At 50.1% G+C, this 12,504-nt stretch overlaps 1 protein-coding gene across 1 annotated transcript; it reads left to right on the plus strand.

The window, feature by feature from the left end:
- Positions 1 to 4,665: 4,665 nt before the first annotated feature.
- LOC136017459 (inositol 1,4,5-trisphosphate receptor-interacting protein-like 1) lies at positions 4,666 to 8,223 on the plus strand. The gene is given in 3 exon segments (XM_065685777.1): positions 4,666 to 4,997; positions 6,431 to 6,575; positions 6,577 to 8,223. Coding segments are annotated over 3 exon segments (2,124 nt in total).
- The last annotated feature ends 4,281 nt before the right edge of the window (positions 8,224 to 12,504 follow it).

Raw genomic sequence — 12,504 nt, forward strand, 5'->3', positions numbered from 1 at the left:
GGGCACTGAAAGTGGTCTTCATGCAGAGAGGGCTGAGGCCCTCATTGATTCCTTCGTTATTTCATTAAATGCCCGTTTTCCTTCCCCAGTCCACTGCTATTCCCTCACTTCTGTTTGCAGCAACTGCTATAGGCGTTCGACTAATATACCGTAGTCATAGATCCAGAGCCGACACCAACCTGTCATGCCGAGAAATGTCCCAAGTTCCTTGAGCGTCCTGGGGTTGAGGGGTTTGGCAGATCGTTTTCTTGCGTTCTTGTCCTAATTTCCACTGCTCCCCTGAGACCTCATACCCCCGGTAGGTGACTTCTTGCTTCATTGTTTGTGCCTTTTGCTGAGATACCTTATATCCTTCAAGTCCATGAGAATTTAACAGGCTTACCATCCATTCGCTACATCTGTTTGAAGTTTCGGTGGCTATCAATAGGTCGTCCACTTCAAGCTTAGCAGCTTTATCCAGTTGTTGGTTGTTCTGTTGTTCCTCAGTGGCCCGACTTTTGGGGACTTGGGCATCTTCATGGCGCACCTTCACCACCAGGTTCTGCACCCGAGCAGCGATATCTTGCTGAAGTACCGCAGCCCAGATGGGTTTACCTGTGCTTTGCCGTTTGCTCTGCTTCCAGCGCTGCAACCACCCACCCACACAGGGCATTCGCCACCATCCATGAATCAGTAGAGAGATAAAGTACTGGCCGCTTTTCTCGTTCAGCAGTGTCCAAGGCAAGCGGTATGTCTTTCACCTTGGCAAACTGACTCGATTCACCCTTTCCTTCAGCAGTTTTTGCACCTTGTTGTCGAGGTCTCCATACAGCTGCCTTCCATCTCTGATGCTTTCCCACAATATGGCTGGACCTATCAGTAAACAAGGCATACTGCTTTTTCACTTTCTGACTGTTTATTATACGGCGACGCCTCACGCATCACATCCTCCTCTGTTGACATTCCAAAATCTTTGCCCTCTGGCCAGTCAATGTTGACTTCTAGAATTCCTGAACAACTGGGATTTCCTGTTCAAGCTCACTGTGTACTTAGTGCAGCCCACTTACTCCATGTAGCACTGGTTGCATGATGTGTAGAGGAGACCTTGCCTTTGAACGTCCAGCCCAGCACTGGCAACCGGGATGCCAGGCGGAGCTGTGCTTCAGTGCCAATCACTTCTGAAGCAGCTCGAACCCCTTCATAGTCTGCCAGTATCACTTTTTCAGTTGGTGTATATCTGGCCTCAGATCCTCTCTATCCCCCACTCCAAAAGCTGAGGGGTCGACCTAGAGTCTCTCCTGGAGCTTTCTGCCAGAAGCTCCAGGTAGGACCATTCTCCCCAGCTGCGGGGATTACATTTTATACATCTGGCCCGGTCCGGACTGGTCCAAGGGGTCCTGCATGAACTATCTCTCGTTTAATCTGCTCAAAGGCTTGTTGTTGTTCATGGCCCCATTCTTCTTCCGGGTCACATGGCAGAGAGGGCTTACAATCAAACTGTAATTTGGGATGTGCATTCTCCAGAACCCCACAACACCCAAGAAAGCTTGTGTTTCTTTCTGATTGGTTGGTGAAGACATTGCTGTTATCTTGTTGATCACATCTGTGGGGATTTGGTGACATCCATCTTGCCATTTTATTCCCAAAAAATTGAATCTCCTGTGTAGGTCCCTTGACCTTACTCCGTTCTATTGCAAAACTGGCTTTCAGCAAGATTTGGATTATTTGCCTCCCTTTCTCAAAGACTTTTTCTGCTGTACCAACCCACACGATAATGTCGTAAAAGTATTGCAGGCGTTCTGGAGCTTGCCCCTGTTCCAGTGAAGTCTGGATCAGTCCACGGCAGATGGTAGGGCTGTGTTTCCACCCCTGGGGCAGTTGGTTCCAAGTGTACTGGACACCCCTCCAAGTAAAAGCAAACTGTGGGATGCACTCTGCTATCAAAGGAATTGAGAAGAATGCGTTGGCAATATCGATTGTGGCATACCACTTGGCTGCCTTTGACTCCAGTTCGGATTGAAGTTCTAGCATGTCTGATACAGCAGCACCCTATGGTGGTGTGACTTCATTCAGGCCACGAGAGTCTACTGTTATTGTCGACTCTCCGTTAGACTTTCTCACTGGCCATATGGGGCTATCAAAGGGTGAGCGGGTGCTACTGATCACTCCTTGTCTCTCCAGTCTACGGATCAGCTTACGGATGGGAATCAGGGAGTCTTGGTTGGTGCGATATTGCTGCCGGTGCACCGTTTTGGTCGCAATTGGCACTTGTTGTTCTTCGACCTTCAGCAACCCCACAACAGAAGGATCCTCTGAGAGACCAGGCAAGGTGGACAACTGCTCAGTTTCCTCGGTCTCCAGAGCAGCAATACCAAAAGCCCATTGGTACTCTTTTGGGTCTTTGAAGTACCCTCTCCCAAGGTAATCTATGCCAAGGATGCGTGGAGCCTCTGGACCAGTCACAATGGGGTGCTTTTGCCACTTCCTCCCAGTCAGGCTGATCAGCTCCTGGGGTCGTATGGGTAAGTACCTAGGCCAATGAGCACTTTCAACATTTTGGAATTTCACCTCTCAACAAGTGAAAATCCGGAACGAACTAGTCGGACATTACTACTGTAGCTATCCTGGAGGAGAAGGAGGATATGGGAAGGAAGGAAGAAAGGAAGAATGGACGGACGCAGCAGGAAGACATTTCTGTTACCGGCTGGCTCTCCCAGAGAAGGCCAAAGGCGCACTTGCCTATAGTTGTCACCAGATGGCTCCCAAGGAACAAAGGTGGCGACAACACCGAGAGCGCAGACCAGATGAGTCTCATGACCTGCGAGTCTGTCATATCATAACCCACCTCCAAAGTACAACAGAATGATAACCTTAGCCTCACAGACAGACATCACAGGGAGCAGACAGGACAAGAGCAGTACCAGTGAGCACACACACATTAACTCTGGGAACTCTATGACCACTGACTACCGCACTACCATGAATGCTTGCAACAAATTTGTTCTAACATGCTCGGGTCAGATGTGTCTTTATCGCAACCCAGTGCCCCATACTGGGTGCCAAAAAGGACTGTCACGGTTTAACTGCAGCTGGTAACTCAGTACCATGCAGCCACTCCCCCAGTTTCCCCTGCCCCTGACAGGATGAAGAGGAGAATTGTAAGAATGTAAAACCTGTGGGCTGAAATAAGAACAGTTTAATAATTGAAATTAGGTAAAATAGTGTGATAATAGAAATAATACCAACGATAACAATAGTGATAATAATAATAGACAGCAACAAGAAGAACAGAAAGCAAGCTCAGGAAACACAAGTGGTGCACAGCGCAATCACTCACCACCTGCTGACTGATACCCAGCCTGACCCAAGAGTTGATCAGTCCCTTCTGGATAACTCCTCCCAGTCTATATACTGGGCATGATGTGCTGTGGTTTGGAATACCCCTTTGGCTAGTTTGGGTCAGGTGTCCTGTCTCTGCTTCCGCACGGCTTCTTGTGCTCCTCGTCACTGGCAGAGCATGAGACTGAAAAATCCTTGAATGGGTTAAGTCAAACTGAGCAAAACCTAAAACTTTGGTGTGTTTTCAGTACTTTTCTCAGACTGAAGCCAAAACACAGCACTGCACCAGCTACTAAGCAGAAAATGAACTCTGTCCAAGTCAAAAGCCAGAATATGGCAACATGGTGCCCAAGAAAGGATTTAGTCAGATAATGGGACTCATTTCTGGAACAAGCTTACAGATACTTGGGTCAAAGAGCATGGCATCAAGTGGATATGTCACATGCCTTATCATATCAGGGATGCGATATACCTCTTATAATGGACGGCAGATTTTTGCTGTGATGCAGAATTCAATTAATGCTGTATAATTGATAACATCCTAGAAATCCTACTAAGCAATATTAAAAAGCCATACATAATTCTATGCCTAAATACTTTATTAAGGTTAGCTCCCTATTTCTAACTAGGTAACTGTTCCGCTTACTGATAACTTGACTGGCTGTTGGGCGAAGGTTAAGTGCGTGCCACCTTTCCTTCCCATCTTAGAGCTCTTGTGGGAAACACATGTTGAGCCATGCACTGTTACATAACTAGTTTGTTCTGGATAGTTCTGCTGGCAAGGAATGCAAAGGGAAAATTATTTAAGTAATATGGGGACAGTGTAAGAAAATGTGAAGCAATAAGCATGGCAATGGGATACAGGCTTTACAATGAATCTTAAAAGCACACGAAAATACAGAATCACCATCAGTGAAGCAGTGTAACAGCACAGGGGACGTGTCGCAATGGGGGATGGCTAGGAGGATGTCTGCAGGCAGCCCAGAACGGCCTGGGGCAGCAGTGAGTGCGCACGCAGGGGGGAGGCTGGGCTGGACAAGGGCTGGGGCAGAAACGTGGGCCCTGGGGGGGGGTGCTCGCCCTGCGTCGAAACCCTGGCTGCGAGCGCCTCGGGCAGGGCACGCTGCTGCTGCCTCCGTGCCTGGGCGCAGGCCTTGCTGCCTCCCAGCTGCCTCGTTCCCTCTCCTGCCTGTCCGCAGCTCTCTGCGGCTCCCGTCCGCGCTTCCCCGCGCACCAGCTCCCTTCCTCCTTCCCTCCCTCCCAGCCCCACTGAATTCCTTCTTTCTCCTGCAGGCCATGGGCCTCGCAAGGCTTTTATTCTGGGTTCTGCAAAGCATATGCGTGCCCATGGTCGGTGATGAGTTGGATGAAGCCACACGTGAGCGCATGCAGCAGCTTTCGAAGATGCTCACGGAGGAGATGGCTCGGATAGCGCAGGAGCTGCATGAAGTCAAGGAGCTGAAGAGAATAGAGCACAACGGTGTGACCTGGAGTGGCCTGCTCTCTGCTGCCTTGTGGAACTGGAAATTTTGGGTGATCGCCGGCTTCCTGCTCCTCCTGATTGCAGGGCTCTGCTGCTGCTTTAGCAAAAGAAGCCCTGAGCTGGACGGCAGCATCAGCGGTGAAGAGGAGGAAGACAGTGAAGAAGAAGATGCCTCTGGCGTGGCAGATTTTGACACGTACATTGCAATGCGCAACGAGTGGTCATTGAACGAACTGTGGCATGCTTCCCTTGGTGCAACGTGTAATCATTGCTTACATTATTTCACTGTGCACCTCTGAGAGAAGACATGCTCTGCACAGTGGAAGACAGCAATTAGATCTCCCTTAGCCTGCCTTCTCGGAGAGATGCAGTGCTTGACAGCTGTGGTGTGGTGCAGTGCATGGCTGTGTCCTGGGTTCAGCAGTAGCAGTTGTTTTTCTTGGTAGCTGGTGCAGTGCTGTGTTTCGACTTTTGGCCTGGGAACAGCACTGATAACACTGATGATTTTAGTTACTGCTCAAATGTTTTATTCTGGCTAAGGACTTCGTGAGTCTCATGCTCTGCCAAGGACGAGGGGAGGCTGGGAGGAAGCAGAGACAGGACACCTGACCCAAGCTGACCAAAGAAGTATTCCATACCACAGCACGTCATGCCCGGGATGTAACTGGGAGTTACTCAGCAACTTTGACCTACTATTACTCAGTAAATAGTGCCAAGCATAGATTAATCCATATCCTATTCACAGCATTTCATTCACTGTAAGATTTTCTTACAATTGGCAGATTGGCATTTAAAGACTCCTGGCATTTAAAGGTACTCACAGTTGCACGGAAAACCTGACAACAGCCTTCCTTCTTACACAGCCTGATCCTGACAGCCATCCTTCCTTGGCATCTTGGGACTTCCAGGAACTATCCCAGAATAATAATTCCCTCTGTGATAGGAATTCTGTTTCTGTAGCATGACAGTCAGGGGATTCAGGGAAAAGTGAATATAAACAGCAAGATGACAGCACTGCAAGGCAGATACTCAACATAAGGACATGGAGCTGCCTCACAGCTGCTTAATTCCCCCACCTGCCTGTCCCCAGCAATCTGCAGGTCCCCTCCCTGCTCCCCCCGCCACCAGCTCCCTTCCTCCTTCCCTCCCTCGAGACCCACTGAATTCCTTCTTTCTCCAGCACTCTAAAACAGTAAACTACACAGGATTCTCTCTTCATTTTGTTAACCATGTATAAGAGTTGGCCGCTACAAAATAAAGTTCTAAATTAATAAAGCTCTATTTTATTGATAGCTCTTACTATCGATACTGGGTTGAACTGGGGCTCAACCCTCCGGTCCCCCCTGTTCTATTTCTGATCCAGCAAAGCATGGGAGGTGTGTCCCGGCAGAGGTCCCACCACTCCCAAGAGTTGCAGGAACCGGCTGCATTCAGGCAATAATTTTTATTGTGTTACGGAGATCCTGCCTTTCACTCCCGGCCAGATTCTGCTTACTAGCTGGCCCGCGGTTGTGCGGGCGAGACTGCGGTGCGCCCGAGGCGCCTGTAACAGCACAGGGGACGCGTCACAATGGGGGATGGCTAGGAGGGTGCCTGCAGGCAGCACCGGCCCAGAACGGCCTGGGGCAGCAGTGAGTGCGCACGCCGAGGGGAGGCTGGGCTGGACAAGGGCCGGGGCAGAAACGTGGGCCCTGGGGGGGGGTGCTCGCCCTGCGTCGAAACCCTGGCTGCGAGCGCCTCGGGCAGGGCACGCTGCTGCTGCCTCCGTGCCTGGGCGCAGGCCTTGCTGCCTCCCAGCTGCCTCGTTCCCTCTCCTGCCTGTCCGCAGCTCTCTGCGGCTCCCGTCCGCGCTTCCCCGCGCACCAGCTCCCTTCCTCCTTCCCTCCCTCCCAGCCCCACTGAATTCCTTCTTTCTCCTGCAGGCCAAGGGCCTCGCAAGGCTCTTATCCTGGGTTCTGCAAAGCGTATTCTCGAATGTGGTCTTCATCAGTGATGAGCTGGATGAAGCCACACGTGAGCGTATGCAGCAGCTTTCGAAGATGCTCACGGAGGAGATGGCTCGGATAGCGCAGGAGCTGCATGAAGTCGAGGAGCTGAAGAGAATAGAGCACAACGGTGTGACCTGGAGTGGCCTGCTCTCTGCTGCCTTGTGGAACTGGAAATTTTGGGTGATCGCCGGCTTCCTGCTCCTCCTGATTGCAGGGCTCTGCTGCTGCTTTAGCAAAAGAAGCCCTGAGCTGGACGGCAGCATCAGCGGTGAAGAGGAGGAAGACAGTGAAGAAGAAGATGCCTCTGGCGTGGCAGATTTTGACACGTACATTGCAATGCGCAACGAGTGGTCATTGAACGAACTGTGGAACCAGAGCGAGTGGGTGGATGCGCTGGTGGAAAACCTTCTCTTTGCTTGCCAAGGGTCCAACTTAGTGTCAGAGGGTTTCTTCCTGGAGCTGGGACCAGCCATGGGAGTGGGCAGCGCCTTTGATTGCTGGAGTCCCCAGGAAGACGAGCCTGTCTACCGTATGCTCGTGTGCCTGAAGCCCTGCCGTGGCTACACCTTCTGCCTGGAGCCAGGCACCGTGGCAAACGAGTCCCGCATCCGTGTGGAGCTGGAGCGCACATGCACCGCTCAGCAGACGGTGGGACCCATGCCGTGCTTCCTTCACAACCGCAAGGAGCAGCTCAGGAAGAAGCAGAAGCCCAGGCTCCTGCATGCCCTCTGCACCGGCTCCTATCTAGATGTGCAGAAAACTGCTTGCTGGTTCCAGGATATGGTGAGGGAAAACAAGGCAATTGCGCGCCTGTTACGTTCACGTTGCTACCTTCTGACTGTGCTGCCCTCCAGACGCTCCTGCAAAGTGGCACTTCAACATATCTCTGGGAGAACCACGGTCATTGAGATGAACTTTGTCGTGCAGCTGGGCAACTCAGACATCTTCATGAGCAGCCAGGCGAGAGAGGGTATCTTCAGCCCAAGCACAACGTGGACATTGACCTTCGCCAGGGCAGAGGCAAAGTTCTTGTGGCTGATGTGCGATCAGACCCCAGACGACACCTTGCTCAGCTGCCTGCAACTCTGCACCCGCATGCTGGCGGGCACAAGCTTTTCCAGCTATGCCTTGAAGACGGTGGTGATGCACCCCCTGACCACCACAGCCCTGTCAGGCTGGCGCAGGAGACATTTCCTGCTGCGGCTAGGTGACATCATGAGGTACCTGCGCCGCTGCTTGGAGGAGAAACGCCTCGACCACTTCTTCTTTGGCAATGAGAAGATTCCTGAGGAGATCGTCTTGCCCCCAGCCTTGCAAAGAGCCAAGCCATTCAACCTCTTCCAGCATCTGGCGCAGGATCCGGCTGCCCACGAGCAGGCAATGCGTGAGTTCGTGGAGCTGCAACACCGGCTTACAGCACAGATCTTCTTCTAGGGGCACTGAAAGTGGTCTTCATGCAGAGAGGGCTGAGGCCCTCATTGATTCCTTCGTTATTTCATTAAATGCCCGTTTTCCTTCCCCAGTCCACTGCTATTCCCTCACTTCTGTTTGCAGCAACTGCTATAGGCGTTCGACTAATATACCGTAGTCATAGATCCAGAGCCGACACCAACCTGTCATGCCGAGAAATGTCCCAAGTTCCTTGAGCGTCCTGGGGTTGAGGGGTTTGGCAGATCGTTTTCTTGCGTTCTTGTCCTAATTTCCACTGCTCCCCTGAGACCTCATACCCCCGGTAGGTGACTTCTTGCTTCATTGTTTGTGCCTTTTGCTGAGATACCTTATATCCTTCAAGTCCATGAGAATTTAACAGGCTTACCATCCATTCGCTACATCTGTTTGAAGTTTCGGTGGCTATCAATAGGTCGTCCACTTCAAGCTTAGCAGCTTTATCCAGTTGTTGGTTGTTCTGTTGTTCCTCAGTGGCCCGACTTTTGGGGACTTGGGCATCTTCATGGCGCACCTTCACCACCAGGTTCTGCACCCGAGCAGCGATATCTTGCTGAAGTACCGCAGCCCAGATGGGTTTACCTGTGCTTTGCCGTTTGCTCTGCTTCCAGCGCTGCAACCACCCACCCACACAGGGCATTCGCCACCATCCATGAATCAGTAGAGAGATAAAGTACTGGCCGCTTTTCTCGTTCAGCAGTGTCCAAGGCAAGCTGTATGTCTTTCACCTTGGCAAACTGACTCGATTCACCCTTTCCTTCAGCAGTTTTTGCACCTTGTTGTCGAGGTCTCCATACAGCTGCCTTCCATCTCTGATGCTTTCCCACAATATGGCTGGACCTATCAGTAAACAAGGCATACTGCTTTTTCACTTTCTGACTGTTTATTATACGGCGACGCCTCACGCATCACATCCTCCTCTGTTGACATTCCAAAATCTTTGCCCTCTGGCCAGTCAATGTTGACTTCTAGAATTCCTGAACAACTGGGATTTCCTGTTCAAGCTCACTGTGTACTTAGTGCAGCCCACTTACTCCATGTAGCACTGGTTGCATGATGTGTAGAGGAGACCTTGCCTTTGAACGTCCAGCCCAGCACTGGCAACCGGGATGCCAGGCGGAGCTGTGCTTCAGTGCCAATCACTTCTGAAGCAGCTCGAACCCCTTCATAGTCTGCCAGTATCACTTTTTCAGTTGGTGTATATCTGGCCTCAGATCCTCTCTATCCCCCACTCCAAAAGCTGAGGGGTCGACCTAGAGTCTCTCCTGGAGCTTTCTGCCAGAAGCTCCAGGTAGGACCATTCTCCCCAGCTGCGGGGATTACATTTTATACATCTGGCCCGGTCCGGACTGGTCCAAGGGGCCCTGCATGAACTATCTCTCGTTTAATCTGCTCAAAGGCTTGTTGTTGTTCATGGCCCCATTCTTCTTCCGGGTCACATGGCAGAGAGGGCTTACAATCAAACTGTAATTTGGGAAGTGCATTCTCCAGAACCCCACAACACCCAAGAAAGCTTGTGTTTCTTTCTGATTGGTTGGTGAAGACATTGCTGTTATCTTGTTGATCACATCTGTGGGGATTTGGTGACATCCATCTTGCCATTTTATTCCCAAAAAATTGAATCTCCTGTGTAGGTCCCTTGACCTTACTCCGTTCTATTGCAAAACTGGCTTTCAGCAAGATTTGGATTATTTGCCTCCCTTTCTCAAAGACTTTTTCTGCTGTACCAACCCACACGATAATGTCGTAAAAGTATTGCAGGCGTTCTGGAGCTTGCCCCTGTTCCAGTGAAGTCTGGATCAGTCCACGGCAGATGGTAGGGCTGTGTTTCCACCCCTGGGGCAGTTGGTTCCAAGTGTACTGGACACCCCTCCAAGTAAAAGCAAACTGTGGGATGCACTCTGCTATCAAAGGAATTGAGAAGAATGCGTTGGCAATATCGATTGTGGCATACCACTTGGCTGCCTTTGACTCCAGTTCGGATTGAAGTTCTAGCATGTCTGATACAGCAGCACTCTATGGTGGTGTGACTTCATTCAGGCCACGAGAGTCTACTGTTATTGTCGACTCTCCGTTAGACTTTCTCACTGGCCATATGGGGCTATCAAAGGGTGAGCGGGTGCTACTGATCACTCCTTGTCTCTCCAGTCTACGGATCAGCTTACGGATGGGAATCAGGGAGTCTTGGTTGGTGCGATATTGCTGCCGGTGCACCGTTTTGGTCACAATTGGCACTTGTTGTTCTTCGACCTTCAGCAACCCCACAACAGAAGGATCCTCTGAGAGACCAGGCAAGGTGGACAACTGCTCAGTTTCCTCGGTCTCCAGAGCAGAAATACCAAAAGCCCATTGGTACTCTTTTGGGTCTTTGAAGTACCCTCTCCCAAGGTAATCTATGCCAAGGATGCGTGGAGCCTCTGGACCAGTCACAATGGGGTGCTTTTGCCACTTCCTCCCAGTCAGGCTGATCAACTCCTGGGGTCGTATGGGTAAGTACCTAGGCCAATGAGCACTTTCAACATTTTGGAATTTCACCTCTCAACAAGTGAATATCCGGAACGAACTAGTCGAACATTACTACTGTAGCTATCCTGGAGGAGAAGGAGGATATGGGAAGGAAGGAAGAAAGGAAGAATGGACGGACGCAGCAGGAAGACATTTCTGTTACCGGCTGGCTCTCCCAGAGAAGGCCAAAGGCGCACTTGCCTATAGTTGTCACCAGATGGCTCCCAAGGAACAAAGGTGGCGACAACACCGAGAGCGCAGACCAGATGAGTCTCATGACCTGCGAGTCTGTCATATCATAACCCACCTCCAAAGTACAACAGAATGATAACCTTAGCCTCACAGACAGACATCACAGGGAGCAGACAGGACAAGAGCAGTACCAGTGAGCACACACACATTAACTCTGGGAACGCTATGACCACTGACTACCGCACTACCATGAATGCTTGCAACAAATTTGTTCTAACATGCTCGGGTCAGATGTGTCTTTATCGCAACCCAGTGCCCCATACTGCGTGCCAAAAAGGACTGTCACGGTTTAACTGCAGCTGGTAACTCGGTACCATGCAGCCACTCCCCCAGTTTCCCCTGCCCCTGACAGGATGAAGAGGAGAATTGTAAGAATGTAAAACCTGTGGGCTGAAATAAGAACAGTTTAATAATTGAAATTAGGTAAAATAGTGTGATAATAGAAATAATACCAACGATAACAATAGTGATAATAATAATAGACAGCAACAAGAACAGAAAGCAAGCTCAGGAAACACAAGTGGTGCACAGCGCAATCACTCACCACCTGCTGACTGATACCCAGCCTGACCCAAGAGTTGATCAGTCCCTTCTGGATAACTCCTCCCAGTCTATATACTGGGCATGATGTGCTGTGGTTTGGAATACCCCTTTGGCTAGTTTGGGTCAGGTGTCCTGTCTCTGCTTCCGCACGGCTTCTTGTGCTCCTCGTCACTGGCAGAGCATGAGACTGAAAAATCCTTGAATGGTGTAAGTCAAACTGAGCAAAACCTAAAACTTTGGTGTGTTTTCAGTACTTTTCCCAGACTGAAGCCAAAACACAGCACTGCACCAGCTATTAAGCAGAAAATGAACTCTGTCCAAGTCAAAAGCCAGAATATGGCAACATGGTGCCCAAGAAAGGATTTAGTCAGATAATGGGACTCATTTCTGGAACAAGCTTACAGATACTTGGGTCAAAGAGCATGGCATCAAGTGGATATGTCACATGCCTTATCATATCAGGGATGCGATATACCTCTTATAATGGACAGCAGATTTTTGCTGTGATGCAGAATTCAATTAATGCTGTATAATTGATAACATGCCAGAAATCCTACTAAGCAATATTAAACAGCCATACATAATTCTATGCCTAAATACTTTATTAAGGTTAGCTCCCTATTTCTAACTAGGTAACTGTTCCGCTTACTGATAACTTGACTGGCTGTTGGGCGAAGATTAAGTGCGTGCCACCTTTCCTTCCCATCTTAGAGCTCTTGTGGGAAACACATGTTGAGCCATGCACTGTTACATAACTAGTTTGCTCTGGATAGTTCTGCTGGCAAGGAATGCAAAGGGAAAATTATTTAAGTAATATGGGGACAGTGTAAGAAAATGTGAAGCAATAAGCATGGCAATGGGATACAGGCTTTACAATGAATCTTAAAAGCACACGAAAATACAGAATCACCATCAGTGAAGCAGTGTAACAGCACAGGGGACGCGTCGCAATGGGGGATGGCTAGGAGG

Source organism: Lathamus discolor, chromosome 6 (genome assembly GCF_037157495.1).
Source record: "Lathamus discolor isolate bLatDis1 chromosome 6, bLatDis1.hap1, whole genome shotgun sequence".
Taxonomy (NCBI): Eukaryota; Metazoa; Chordata; class Aves; order Psittaciformes; family Psittacidae; genus Lathamus; species Lathamus discolor.